The 15,670-nt window shown below is 41.1% G+C and overlaps 1 protein-coding gene across 4 annotated transcripts in view; it reads right to left on the bottom strand.

Annotated features, from left to right (window-relative positions):
* Positions 1 to 253: 253 nt before the first annotated feature.
* TRPS1 (transcriptional repressor GATA binding 1) overlaps positions 254 to 15,670 on the bottom strand; it is a 260,400-nt gene continuing 244,983 nt past the window's right edge. For all 4 annotated transcript variants that reach the window (XM_075549346.1, XM_075549349.1, XM_075549348.1 and 1 more), the window contains 2 exons: positions 10,481 to 10,603; positions 254 to 7,021 (listed from right to left, as the gene is read on the bottom strand). In XM_075549346.1, coding sequence (XP_075405461.1) covers positions 5,960 to 7,021; positions 10,481 to 10,603 — 1,185 coding nt within the window. In that variant the 3' untranslated portion in view covers positions 254 to 5,959. The remainder of the gene's footprint in view (positions 7,022 to 10,480; positions 10,604 to 15,670) is intronic.

Genomic DNA, 15,670 nt, shown 5'->3' with positions numbered 1-15,670 from the left:
CAGGAAACCTCTGGCTAATTCCACTTTAAACTTAAAACACAAGGACATGATTGATGCCATTTTTTTCATGTGGGTTACTGAACTGAGGATAGACTTCAAAAGCAGGAATTCTGATATAACCCACAGCCAATACTCAAAACTCAATATTTGATACTCAATAGATATTTTTAAAAGAAACATAATTTTTATTGTTAATTTTCCTAAAGAAACTAATATATGTATATATTTTACACAAAACCTATGAATAAGAAAATGGTTGGTTAAAGGGGAAATATCAAAGCAAAACAACTTAAAAGAACCCAGGTTTTATCAAACTTAGTTATATATATGTATATATATATATATATTTAAAACGGTGAAATAACTTCACCATCTCAAGTAATCTATATTACAATGGTCTGTCTTCCCTCTTGCTTCTTGGATGAATGTGAATCCATAGAAACCATACCAACACCATTATGTGTAACTGGTGGTAAAACTTTATTATTCAAGTTTAGATGTAACAGACATCTTTTCTGCCTGAAGATTGTTTGCATAAGAAATACACCAAGGACATGTTTGTGAGTAAAAATGAACATGCACTATGAAAACAAAATAAAATGAAAAAAAATCCGTGTTGTAAGAACAGAACTATTATAACCAACATTCTAAAGCTCAAATCAGGACTACAAATTGAATTATTTTTCTTAGCAACATGAAATCATTCCATATGAAAGGCATTTTCTGCTGGTGAATATTGCTGTACGTTAATTTTACATTGGCATTTTGAGATGTTTCCCATCCCCATCTTACCCGCCCCCTGCAAAATAGTCATGTTGTTGTCAAATAGTTCCACTCTATGGAATTTGGCATGTTATTGTAATATTTGCCTTGTTGGTAGCCATTACGAAACTATGGTTTTATCAGCCTTGTAATAGTTTGCCTCTTTGTAGTCAACACTATAGGCTGTCTGATTATGATATTTACAGCTCATCTTAAAAAAACAAAACAAAACAAAACAACCCAACCTATCCTGGCCTTTGGGAACTGAGAATTTAAATAAGCCCCTTGGCCACATAATAATACTTGGCACGCTCATGGTGCCTTTCAACCAAGGATCTCAAAGTGCTTTACAAACAAGTACTACATTACCATTATTTTTATTAATATTATTAATATATTTTATTTTTTTCCCATTTTACAGCTGAGGAACCTGAGGCACAAAGAGAAAAAGTGATTTGCTGCAGGTCATATTAATGAAAAAACCCACCAGGAGTAAAAACCAGGATAGTTTGGGGGCATTAGGTGTCTGGAAGGACCGCTTTCTCTGACGCAGGTGAGACAGGATTCCCATGGTGGCTGTCCACAGGCTCTTCGCTGGTTGCTGGTTGGTGTACGGTGGCATGAAGCTTACCGCTTCGAGAACCACCCTTGAACATACACTATCCAGTTTGCATGTGGGCCTCAATGTTGAATTTCACATTTTCTTCACCCCTGCCAGGAGGCGTTCTGCCCTAGCATCTTCCAGAGGGCCTATGACTGCAAATGAGCGTGGAGGCCAGGCAATGCCTGCTGCTGCCATCAGGACCCTGAGTCCTCCGTCTGTGAAACAGCCCTGGGGAACCCCAAGAGGCGCTCTGCCAAGAAGCCATGCCTTCTACTCTTGGCCAAGTGTTTGGGAAACAGCACTGCCCTCCTGCGAGGTCCTGAAGCATGTCCTGACGGCCTCTTCCCATTTCCAGTTGCTTGCTGATCAAATTCCACCTGAGAGTACCTACCTCCAAGGAACACCTTTAGGCAGATCTTCAGGTTCGAAAGCAATGCCTTACTTTCTCTTGTGATCTTGGACTGTCAGCAAGCGTATAACGACTTGCTCACAAAGGTCGCCACAACCTTCCGCCGAAAGACAGGTAGCTGTGAATGCATCTAAGGTTTAGGCAAAAGGCTGGCACACAGCGCAAACCTTTTTTTGCTCCACTGGCGTTTTCACGGCTGGATGGCAGACAGTCCCCACCCCGCCCACCCTTCTAGAGAGGTCTTAGTGTTCCCAAATGCATCAGGCAGGCAGTTCTGAGGATCCATTCGTGATGTTTCGCAGTGACACACCAGGAAGCTAATAATGATGGTAATAGCATTATTGATACTCCTCGATTTATTAAGAAAAACGTACTTCCTCAGGCATTTTAAAATATACATACATTTAATATTTTTGGAGCTGTACTTGCATTGGATCACCAAGGATTATGTGCACATGTGCAGTCAGGAACATAATGTGCTGCCACAGGCTTCCACAAAGAGCTGTGAAGAATAAACATCTTCTTCTTCTTCTCATTAATATTACCTCAGAGAAGAGACCCCAGGCTAATTTTCTAAAATCTACCTTTACTAAGAGAACAGTCTGGAACAGAACGTCATTACCTCAACAGTTGATTTTTTCCCCCAAAAAGAACATCTCGATATGTCATTTAGAAAGAACTGGACACACTCTTTCCTCTGAGCGACAGAGATGTTTAACTTGCTGCTGTCTAGAGCTCCATCCTTTTCTCATACACATATGAGTCGCCTAGTGTCTCTCAATCCACAACCTTCAGAGGTGGGTTGGCTTGTAATGTATGGTTTCCTGTCCCAAACAATAGTACAACTATGTGGGTGAGAGATGATGAGAGAAAGAGGGAGAAAACGTGAAAATGCATGAGCTGGTGCTGGTCTAGAGTTTGATGCAAAGCTTGATTCAGAATATACACAAGGAGTCATGTGAAAAGACCTGCAGTTTTCAATGGCATTACTATTTTTAGCTGGCCTATAGTTTTCGGCATGGGGGAAACCTTTTCCAAGAGGGAACATTCCTAAATCATCTTGATAGTTTAAAAAAAAAAGTTAAGTACCTAAATAGCTCATTTAAAATCACACTTTAAAACTATTCAAAAATATTAAAACAAAAAAATACCATTTTTATAATATAGTATTTTCAGAGATGGAACAAAGGTTTTAAACAGATGAAAAGGGAAGAGGAGGGCTATTTTAGTGTTATCATAAGTTTTAGTCTTTTTTTAAAAAGCCCGTCTCTTCCTCACCAACCTAGGTATAAAAGTGAAAGAAAAAAATGAAAATAATCAATAATAGAATATGAAGTAAGAACTATCGTGTTAATGCAGACCAAGAATAGTCTGGTGAAAACAGACTGACCATAAATATTCCAAGAATAGTGATATGTATTTTCCAATGCTAGTCATTGGTAGTATGTTTGAGAAGAAAAAAAAACTGAATGAAAAACGATGTAAATGCAAGAAAACGAACCATCTATTTGTGTCTAACACAGTGGAGGAATTGCTGACAGGGTAGTTTTGCCCAAAAGTAACACCTGCACTACTGCCCACGTTCACTGAACTCCGGGGTTTTGTTATTTGGGGCAGTCCACAGGGAAAGTTGAGGATGGCAAAAGGATACTTTGTGTTTATTCTCTTCACTTCAAAGGAAAAAAAAATACTGTTTTGTGGTTTGGGAAGTCTCCTACATTTTAGGTCTTTAATTGCCACCTCTGAAGTCAGCCTATACATTCTGAGATGTGTGTATCAAAGGTCCTAAGAAAGATCAACTATGTTACATCATTTTAATGCCAAAGCTCCTCATTCCACCTCTTTATTTCGGTTTCTGTGAATATCAGAGCTACGTGCGACACGTGAGATCAGAATGGGGGCCCTTAACAACGAAACTGAAGCGGATGACTCAGTCCTGATTTCTCTCGTTTTCAACATGAAAATGAAAAACACAGAAATGGAAATGAGAACACTCCCTCCGGAGGACGCTGTTAACTTCATCCACTGCAACAGTCACAAACTGGGTAAACTCTACCTGCCAACCAACTTTTAAGGGACAAAGACCTGGCCCTGTGAAAAAGAAAACAAAGCCCAAACAAAACAAAACAGTACAAAGCAACTGCGAGTTGATGTAAAAATGGAGTGCAGATGCGACTACAGAATGCAATAAACGTCTCCCTGCTGCAGATTCCAGCAGCACGTATCAAAACAGCTTCTGAAACGTTTCTTCTGAAACACAGACAAAGCAATAAAAAGAAGATATATGTTTATCATTTTAAGTGTAACAATGTGAGTGAAGAGCTTAAAAATTAGGAAAAAAAAGTACTTGGAATGAATAGTGCTACCCTTTGTTTTTCCTAAGTAGGCATAAAAATATTTTCATTTCCTTCTTGTTTTCCATACCGTTCTATCAAGAACTCTCATTGTTTCATGTTACCGTTTACAACTTGAATGTGCGCGCACACACACCCACACACATACACACACGCACACATGCACACGATATCTACCGCAATAGAAATAGTTGCTTCATTACCTTGTTTGCTACATTTGCAAATGTAAACAGCTAGGCAGAGCCAGAACTGACTCTAATGCATGATGGAATATCTTTGTTGCATACGTACACTGTAGAAAATAATTATTCAATATGTCAGGCACCATTATTTGAAATGTAATACATTAATATTTACTAGAAAAATAAGTTTTTTTTCCTATTTGTTCTCCCAACTTCTTTAATGAAATAAGTTAATCTGACAGTGCATCCAGTAGCTTGTAATATCTTCTACATCTCCGTGGCAAAAAATAAACTACTGGTTGGGACAATATAATGCAAATTATCAAAGTCAGTCCCTGTACATACATCCTTGTAGCAAGCATTGAGGTTCGACTAACAGCACCTTTAACCAATGTTGTAATGTTCAGTTATTTAGCCCTATTTCCCTGAGCAGTTATGCTGAGGAGCTTTCCCTTCATGGATAGTTTTACAAAGCCTTAAAAGTATTAAAAGTACTATGAAGACATACTTCGAAGAATCCTATTTAATGCTACTTAACGAAACCTGTATAAATCTACTGAAGGGATTGACTAGCACATATACCAACTGTCAGTCTGTGGTAAGGAAACCCTAGACTCTGCCTGACCACAAAGTTTGGAAATTATGTAGAACCAAAGGAAAATAAATAAATACAGCAGGTTACCTTGTGTTTGAAACAAATTAAGCCCATGATCTGACTTTTGTGTACATCTCGTATTTTGAACTGAGGGGATGCCTGTCGTCACAATGTGCCAAGTGAGATTAGTGACCAAGAGGACGTTTGAAAAAACAAATCCCAACTGGTTCATCGCATCCGAGAGAGAAACGCCTGGCTGAAATAACAATACTACGTAAGCACTGAGGACGTGGTTTTTAAAAATGCGCATATATTTGGACAAAATGAACCTAAACGGTAAACAAAAAGGACTGCCGAGTATTCCACCATCTAAAGGACAAAAGTCACAGAGAGGGTGTGCATGTGTATGTACAGGCAGGGCCAGCCACAACCAGTGTGCCACATCTGTCCCTCGCCTTGCCGCTCTCGCACCACGCCTAACCACAGACCCTACGTCTGAGTCTCAATCTGAACCATGGCCAAAGGAGAGGGGGCTGGACTTGAGAGGGCGCCGTTTTCCTTTCCCTGTCCCAGAGGGTAAGAACTCCTCCTCTGCTTAGAATTTCATGATATTTCTCCACTTAGCCAATGGATGGATACGTTTTCAACCAATGAGCCAATGGTCCAGCCCCTTACGGCTGTAGTACCGCGATATGTAAACGCTTGCAAAATTTAGACAATGTTTCTCTGCATCTGGCGCTCTTTCCCAGGACCCATCAGCCAAGACGGGCTTGCCTTACTGGGTTCTACCAATCGGCTCTCCGCCATCTCTCTCTTTTTCTCAGTGACCACTGGCCTCACTTTTTAATCTTGGTAACCTACTCATCAAAAGAAAGAATAATAAAAAGGGAATTTCATGTTGGATAAGGCAGGCTCTATGAAAATTTTTTTTTGTTTTTGTGGTATTTTTTCCTTTTTATGTATTTTTAAAAATAGGTCTTCATAAGACATTACAAGCTATTGCGCTCCCATCAAGAAAACCTATTTCTATTTCATTGTGCTAATGCTGAGGTTTTACTCTTTCGGTTTCCCATTTTTTTCCGCTTGTGCATTGTTCCTGTGTAGGCCCCTCTGGATATGCGTGGTGAAGTCGTATCTGTCCGTGCAGAGATGCTGGCAGATGCTGCACTGGAATGGCCCGCTCTCACCATGACAACTCATGTGCAGCGCATACATCACGTCATCCAGGAAGACAATGCCACAGTGCGCGCACTTTGTGGACAGTTCGTCTTGGGTACTTCTATCCACTTTCTCGGCTTTGGCTACATTCGAGGGCCCTTCGTTTTTGACACTAGTGGGTGCCTTGCCTTTCTCCTTGGGGGCACCGTTGGCAGTTGGCCCAGGTCTGGAATGCTTGATCGCCAAATCTAGAGGAATGTCATTGTCTGATCCGACAGCTGAGAAATGAGGAGGCAGATTGAAGGTGGGATAAGGCACATAGTTTTGGCAAGGATTTGGTAGGCCAGGCACATGACTCAAGTAGTGCGGATTCCCAGGAACGGAGAGTTTATATTTACTCCAGAAGCGCAGCCAGTCAGCTTCACTCTGGAAGTCATTATGTACAAAGGGAAGTCCAAAAAGTGGGTACTGGTACTTTTCAATAGGGCTGCCCGGCGGTGAATAGTTTGGGTGCTTTGCGGGTCTCATGTACTTTTCGATGGGGCTGCCTCTCTCGGAACTTCCTTTCCCTTCCGAGACGGATGAGCTATGTCCCGGGTCTCCAGGACTTTCCTGAGGACTTTTGATCTGAATGTACAAAGGTGGCATCCTTTTGTGGCTCTCCAGAGTTTGGCTGACCAGGACTGGCTGCTGGGCGGAATGGCTTTTAGTCAATGAAGCCGGGGCTTCGTATTTGCTCAGGCTCGGGAGTGGAATTTCTCTCTGGTGCCCTTCAGTTACATGATCTTCTGACCTCCTCTCTAAGGGACTTCCATTGACCTGGTCCTCACTGCTACCCCTCGGTTGTTTGTTGAGCTGCTCGGCCTGCAGTGCCTCCGGGTTAAGGCGCTTTCTTGTTCTTCTCCTAATTATCTGTTCACCGTTGTTTTGTTTAATGATGTTTAAAGGTCTGGGAGTCTGCAGAGAACACACACACACAATACATAAAAGAGAAATGTTAAGAAACACATTAAAATGCATGGAAAAAAACCCCCTCACAATTATAAACCGTAGTTAAGTTCAAAGCAGGATAGGATTTATGTTATAGATGGACTAAATCCCCTCCTGCCTAGCAGGACAGGGCGAGCACCCAAGGCACACTGGGCTGACTTAATTAAAGCACGCTCATCTTTGTCCGAAACCGGAATCTGTTAGGACACGGCGCTCTCAAGCTTGGTAGATGTTTGGATTTCGTAATAAGATGATGGATACAATTAGTTAAAAAGCCGGGATTTATCTGCTATCAATATGATAATCTGGGAGCTATGCATTAATCATAATAGTGTGGAAACGATGCGTGCTTCCTATATAAATGCAAGCATGACTATAAAAATATGAAATATGAGAGCATGTGCAATTTCTTTTTTAAAAGGACAGAATTGTAGGGAAAGAAGTCAGATAAAGCCACTTAAGCGAGAGGATTTTTGTTGTTGTTGTTTGGTCTGTTTTTACCATTCACTGTTATTTCTCTTCCTTTAAGAAACAGTATTTTATATCAGCTATGGAAGGTTTAGCTTGTCAACAGTGGAGCATTCATTTTATATTGATAGTCTAAGCTCATGTGTGGCCTTGATCCAGATAACTGACCCGTGATTCAACTCTGTACTTAGAGTAACTGTGGACTTTTCTTCCGTTGAAGCATCATCTGATTGGTAAGTGAGTAAAGATTCAACAGGTATTTATACTAGATGATGACTCTCCATGGATCAGATTATAATAAAAACTTTAACTGCAACAAGAGTTCTAATTTTGATGAATAAATGCCTATTTAGAGATGAATGATTTTGAAGGATAAGCTTTAAGTATGTTAAAATCTGTTTCCCCCCTAAAAGATTACTGAAATTAGAAATAATTGCTATATAAAAATAAGATCTAGCTATCGATTATGTTCTTTTTAGGAATAGTTAAGAAATTTATGTACCCATGCACACACATACACATGCACACAAATACACATTCACACACACGGAGCCCTTGTAGCATACTGGGTTGTATGCAGGGCTGCTACCTGCAGAGTCAGTCACCAGTTCAAAACCACCAGCCATGAGGCTTTCTACTCCGCGAAGACTTCCAGTCTTGGGGACCCTGCCCTGTCTTATAGGGTTCCCAGGAGTTGCTATTGACTGGACAGCAGTGAGTTTAAAATTGAAAACAAGCACGCGTTGTTTCTAATGTTGTCCCTACACAAATTTCCTCCTATCCTCGCCAACTGAGTGCGATTTGTTTGTCACTGTTTTCTGTTGGGTTTCACAGGAGTGGCTGTACAATAAGTACTGCTGGAACAGGTGTTAGAGGGAATGCAGGGGAGGGGGTGCGTGATGGGGCGGGTAAAGGGAATTTGGGAAATAAGGAATGAGGGCAGGAGTGGGGAGTGAGTACTAGAACCGATCGTGATTGCACAACTCATATTGATTTATTCATGGGGCGAATGTGTATGATCAATCTGGGGGCGACTGTACAATTGCTGTGATATGATTTAATGATTGAACTACCCAACTGGATGATATGAAATTATGGGCCAATAAAACTGTTGGAAAGAGAAAAAAAATTTAATGTCTATGTATGGTTACATATACAGATATAGGAGTGTGTGTGTGTATGTTCACATATAGGCATGAGGGTTCTTCGAAAAGTGTGTAGAACAATCGAATGAAAAGATATTGGAATTTTCCCACAAGCTTTTTGAAGCATGTATGAGGGGGCGTCCATACTTTTCATGTCATTTTTCCGCAAACTTTCAAAGCACCCTCTTGTATGCTTATGTGTGTGCACACATGTATACACAGTTTGAGAACTATTCCTACAAAGAATGCACCTTCGCGCAAGAGAACAGCTTTATATACCAGGAACAATATGAATATTAATTCACTTTGTGCATTGCTCTTGTCACAAAGGTATTTTGAAAAAAAGGGAAAAAAATCATCTGCTTGTCATTAGCAATTCCATCGCTGGTGTCCAAATGAAAATACCACGGCTTTTGTACAGTTAGTTTGTTCAGGATTTTCCATATGCATAGAGTTCATTACTTATATTTAAAATATGTATTATTTCATTTCTGTGCAATAGAGAAACCTGAAACTTGCATTATAGCTTTTTAAAAAGTTCCATAATTTTGAGGGCAATCTTTGACATGAAATGTGAGCAAGGCAGCCTCTGTGCATTTCAATTGTGGTTCTTAACAACCTATAACTGAATCTACTGAGTATCAGGACAGATGAATAATAAAATAATGTTATTAAAGAATTGTGTTTATATCGGTGGTTTAAATTATCATAAACTAGCAGAGCAGCAGATTAATTAATTCTTGGCCTCTGATTGGTCAGAGTTCAATTAAAATCATTAATGTCATTGCTCATTAAATGGAGGCTTACTTATTTCTGTACTTGAATAGCGAGCGTTTTTTTAAAAAGTAGGTTGATAAGGGGAGGGGGAATCATTCTACTAGCTACATGTAGATAACGAAGTTTCTTACAGTTTAGCACCAATTAGTATTGTGAGCATCATGCACTTCTTTTTAAAAAGTGCTTCCAATGGTTAATTGATGAAGATTACAAATTATAGTAGCTATAATCTATTCACTATGAGCTATGGTACATGCCAAATTGGAAAATTTGAGGAAAAGGGAAAATAGATTTTTGTTAACTAGGTGTTCCCATTTCAAATTCGGCTCTTGACTTCAGATAAACTTGCTACACTAAAAATTCTCCATCAGGAAGTCAAATGCCTACTCCGATGAGGATTTGTGAGTTTACATGTGATGGAGAATTTTAACTAAATTTTTTTTCAAGAAAAATTATAGCACTTCTGTGAGACATTAAAAAAAAAAACAAGAAAGAGAAGGTAGCAAGGGATCTTGAGCTACCAGGAACCTATCTCCCTGCACGCAGAGGAGCCGGACACCGCTGTCTCCGGCACGGGTCCCCGTCTTCAGCGTGTCTCCTGAAGCAGCCCCCGGCTCCTGTCTTTCCAGCGCTCCGCTGTCCCCTGTCCTGCATTTCACTTACCGCTACAGGGTCTTTTCTAACTTTATTGTTTGCAATGTTTGCACATTTTGGGAACTTCGAAGAAAGTCAGAATCGACTCGATGGCAGTTGAGTTTGGTTGTGAGATTTTACCAAAATAATGTCACTGAGTCCTGATAACCCTTCCGGGGGTTATCTGTCTGTGAAGATGGCAGAAATCAATCATTTTCCTCTTTGATATCTCAAAAGAAGCATGATGCACCGCTCATGACTTCACATGCATCTCCCCATCACAGCCAATCCCTTTCCACCATTAATCACTTCGCACTCGCCAAGGAATGGTACCTATCATACCACAGAGCAGGCCGGCGCTGCCTCATAAAGCTTTTCCTGAAAAAAACTACCAGGCTCTTACCGAGTGAAGTTTCTGGTAGAGGCCACACGCGTTGCATACGTATCCGCCATTTGCATTCTTCCTCCAGAGCGAGGTCTTTGTGGTCAGGCAATTGGCACAGAAAACACCCGAGCCTCTTCGCCTCTGAAATGAGAGGGGGGCGAAAAAAGAAACCCACAGGGTCAGAGGTGAGTCACATGACCAGTGGAGTTAGACCCAATCCACCCCGGAGTTTGGTCTTTGGACCAGCAACAATGACGGTCTAAAACCACACAGCCCATAATGAGGTCAGGTTCAATTGTGTTTAATAGGCACCACGGAGTTTCATTATAATTAACCCTACAGTGATGGATGAGGTGTGGGGGACACCAAAGGCTTTTTCACAGAAACAGCTTTAACTTTTTGAACTTTGGGCCCTGCGTCTTCCATGATGGCGCCTAAATGCGGGGTCCTGAAATATACCTTTTAAAAGTGTCACAGCGTAAGCAGAAAGATAGGCAATGTGTTCAATACGCTTTGGAAACGAAGGGTGCACATGCCACCTGGGTTTTAAAACATAGTTGAGCTTGGAACAAATGCAGCCTGTGAGCCATCTGAGAATCCCTTGTGATCTGTGTCCCTTTTTGTACGCCATCTAAGTAACGCATCTAAGCGCTTACGAGGCATTGGACTCTGATACTTTGTTTGTGATGGTACAATCAGGAAGAAAGAAAGAAAAACAACAACAAAAAACCCCTATTTCTCAAAGCTGAGAGGGACTAATAAGAACTTCTGCCAATAAGGCCAAGGATATTACTAATCCGAACCCTTATGAGGTGGCCCCCACAGCCCAGACACCACCACCCCACCGGTGGCAATTTATCTCATTTGACTCAGACTCAGACATCCCAAGTGATTTCCAAACACAAATAGATTTTAGTAGTTGGCATTTTTTAACCACCAGGTTAAAAAAATCCTCTAAAAATATTTAAAAGTAGATCATTTGGATTGCTCAGTCGGTCCATTCTGGCTATCGGGTCATGATCTCATGAAACTCCCGAGTTAAACAAAACTCAGGCTGTACTGCGATTTGTAGGCACAAATGCTAACAGGCAGGAAATGGAATTCTCCTGCAGAAAAAAAAAATCCCAGAAAGAAAAATTCAGCCCTCTTTGTGACTCAGCCCTCCTTTCTCTAGGAAGCAAAACCATTAGTGATAAAATATAAATGTTAGATAAGGCATGGGGGGCTAAAGGTCTTGCTGGAACCCAATTTTATTATGAATTTAAAATTACAAACACAGTAAGTCAAAATTTCGAGGATTCGTAAAACGTAGGCAATTTATTTAGCTTGCGTCTATACTGTAGGAAAGTGGTCTCCCTGCCAAGAAAACACAATGGTTATAATTGTACTCCGAGACATTTCAAACGGAAAGCTTTCTGCAGACATAATTTTGGCTTTGAGACTGGAACACTTTCTTGGCATGGAAAGGGCATTTGATTCATCGGGTGTTTCACAATGTATCACTAAGAAGACCTGGTGAGCAGCCAGTTCCCTATAGGGTAATTTTTCCATCCAGATGCAAGTGCTGTTAGAGGCCCTCGTCAGCTAAACTAATTATGATCTTGCAATTGCTGATGCCTGCTCATTCTAACGTTCGACATCCTCCATTAATCATCAATACCAGGAAAAGAAATGAAACGTCAAGAGACGAGGGCTGGTAAACTGCACTGCCATAAAAATCTGAAACGGGGGCAATGATTTAACAAGATTGGGGGGATGTTTGTACTGAGCACAAAGTCGGGCTGACAATTGCCCTTTTAAACCAAGAGCACAGTTTCATGAGTGTAGCAGGTTGCGCTGCTGTAGGTGATGCAATCAAAGCTGGAGCCTTCCCAGAGATAACCTCTGACTCCCCGCTTCCCCCCCCCCTCACCCCACCGCCTGCTCAAGTCAGGCCCAGGGAAGCATCTTGTGCTTCTGCTTCCCAATAAGACCACCACCCAATGGGGTGTGTGTGTGTGTGTGTGTGTGTGTGTCTCGCTGTGACAAGTCCCAACTGGGACCTACTGCCAGAGTAGAGGCTGCCATTTCCTCCTAATCAAAGAACTATTAGAGGTGGTGCGTATCAAACACGCTGGGGACCCCATGATCGAAAGGAAGTTGGGCAGCCTAGTTACGTTATGGTTGTGAAACTTCCCTGGGGCCATGCGAGGCTTTTCCTAGATCTAAATAACGTGTTTGGCAAATAAACACCAACTCGAGCCACATAAAGGCGATGTAAATGTCCACGTGGAAAGTAGCCACATGGATGGCTGAGCCATTCTCCGCGGCCGGCTTTTCCTCCCTCATGCCCTGGGTGCCTGCCACAGCATGCCAAAGTGGGTGTAAGCCTGATTTCAGACAGCGTTTCAACCCTTGCACAATTCTGGGCTTAATTCTCTTGCAAAGAAATTGCCCTTCATTAGTTGGAGGGAAGATCCTGAAATTACAGCACTGGCTTCTCCAGGCACATCATGCTTTCTGCCGTCAGTTCTTGTGCTCTAATAAAGGTTGGTATATTTTAGGTAAAGTATATCTTGCTTTAAATACATCAGGGGCCCTTTGAATTCACTTAAACTGAGAGTCAGTATAGCGTGAAGGTTAATAATCAGACTCAGGTCTCAGATTTGTACTTCAAACTTGTCTTTGCCCTTGGCTAGGTGAAACTTTGGGCACATTGTTTAATCTCTCCAGGCTTAAATTTTCTGTCTTTAAAGTATGAATTGCTGTGAGTGTTTTGCTGGTTAATGGATGCAATTTGAATAGCGGGGATGTAATACGTACCCAATAAGCAGTGTATTTACCGAGGGAATTTTATTTTGGTGTATTTAGTTGAAGAAAATGGCTGGCCCCACTATGAGATATGATGCCCCTCAGTGACCAATGGCGCTACAGGGGACAGCATCAGAGACACAGTGTGGGCACTGCACCTGACCTGATCCCCAACAAGCGATCCTTGAACTAACTAAAAAAAAAAAAATAATAATAAGACAAACTTTGCTTTTTGAATCTACCTTCTCCATTTAGTTACTGTAAGTTTAAGAGATGCTTAAAAGATTTTGTTTGGTATTATCAAACGGATTTCACTAGTCCCAATCTTATCAAACACAACAATGGAAAGTTGAGTCAGAGTGAAATAACTTAGTGTTCACACCTAGAATTCATTAGAAGCTTGCCTGCAAGGGGGCAGAGAGTGGGAGGTAGGTGAGAAGTATTACACGTACAAAGTTGCCTCCTAGCTAAACACATTTAGCCCTTTGGTAAGCATTACAGAACCTTCTCTTCGGTACACTTGGAATTCCCAGAAGCAGCAGAGAGGGTGGGAGAAACTGATAGCAGCCTTTGCAGGGTGACTTCAGAACCATGTCCTATCTCTGTAAATCACAAAAGGGAAGCTCTGTCCTAGTCAAGCTGTGTAGCAGTTGACCTAACTAGATCCAGTAAGGCATTTCTTTGGAAGTTACCAACATCCTTAGCCCAGTCAAGTCCAGGGAAGCAGGCTGTTGCCAAAGTAAGAAGGCAGAGAAGAAACCTCTCCCAACCCACTTTTTCAAAACAAGGTTGGCCTTGTTAGAGAGAACGACAGTAACTGAAGACTTATTTCATTCCGAGCTTGTCATGCATGACAGAGTTTTAAAATATTTTGTCATTCTCTTTTATAGTATGTTTGTTCAGGTTGGAAATCACGTCTGCTAAAATTCATCCAATACTCTTGTTATGAGCTGCTTCAGATAATGTTCTGTCTTGAGCAGCTAATGGTGAATAAAGTCAAATATAAACTAACCTAAAATTATTTTTATCAGCAGTATGCATTCTTATTTGGGGGAGGGGGCAATTCTAGAGCTCTTTTTTAATATCCTGTTTGGATGGCTTCCATTCAGGTTGAAAACCACATTTATTGTGGAAACGTTTTTTCCTTCATTTCCTATATTTACATCATGGTGATGACACACTGTTAATAGTCCTATATGTGTATCTATGGATGTTTAAATAACATGACTGTACCCCTTTATATACACGTGATTTTTAAGAGATAGTAGTGATTTGGCTACCACCCACAATCAAGAGGACAATGACTAAGGAATGGAACAAGGAGCCCTGGGGACACAGTCCAGTTAAGTGTTGGACTGCAAGACCATAGAAGGAGAGAGGGGAAGTTGTCTGTTTCTGTAAGCATAGGTTCCCAAATTTAATTGTCCTATCACTCCTTTTTCAGAAGAAAAGTCATACTCAGCATTCCCTTGGCAATGAGCAACTTTCTGCATTATAGCCCATAATTTAGGATAAAGTGTAGGCATCTGCTCAGCAGCCTCCCTGGGGTGTTCCAGTGCCCCGGAAACAATGCTACACAGACTGCCATGATAATATTGAAAACAAAGAAGCAGGACCAGTAGTTGGAAAGTATGGTTTTGGTGATAGAAATGATGCAAGAGGGCATATGATAGATTTTGCAAAACTAACAACCTATTCATTGTTAGTATCTTTTTTTCAAAGGCATACTCCGTGACCATGTGCACGGACCTTACATCATCAGTTAGAACAAGGTCAGAAGTTCATTGAGAACAGACCATCAATTGCACAAATGCAGTCAAGCTGAAGCTGCAGAAAATTTTCAAAAGTCAAAGAACCAAAATGTCCCCTTGAGTATATCACACCTGAATTAAGAGACCATCTCAAGAAGAGACTTGATGTGTTGAATGTCGAACGACAAGCAAAAGCTAAGCAAAAGGTGAAGAATACAGGTTGGATCAGACAAAGTAAAGTATCATTAAAAAAACACATGCTAAGACCTGAAATTCAAAAACCAAAGGGAAGAGCAACACTTTGCAATTTTCACACTGAAAGAACAGAGGGGCAAGAAGATCCAAGCCGAATATTGTAATACTGAAACATTCAAGAGGCAAAATATTGGAACACCACCGAGTCATTGTACCAAAAAGAACTGGTTCAGGAAGTAATACATGATCAAGAACTTACAGGATTTGAGGAATACAAGCCACACTGAAACACATTGGCACTAAAGTAGCCCCCAGAATCGAATGCTATCAACTGAGATGTTGCAACACGTGTATGTAACACTGACGTGCTCACTCTCCAAGGCCAGGAAATTTGGAAGACAGTTACCTGGACAATTGGGAGAGATCCTATCGATGCCCTTCCCAAAGAAAGCTGACACAACAGAACGCAGAA

The sequence above is a fragment of the Tenrec ecaudatus genome, chromosome 5 (assembly GCF_050624435.1).
Source record: "Tenrec ecaudatus isolate mTenEca1 chromosome 5, mTenEca1.hap1, whole genome shotgun sequence".
In the NCBI taxonomy this organism is placed as follows: domain Eukaryota; kingdom Metazoa; phylum Chordata; class Mammalia; order Afrosoricida; family Tenrecidae; genus Tenrec; species Tenrec ecaudatus.
Note: the sequence above shows the minus strand (reverse complement) of the source record. Positions and strands in the feature narration are given on the sequence as shown.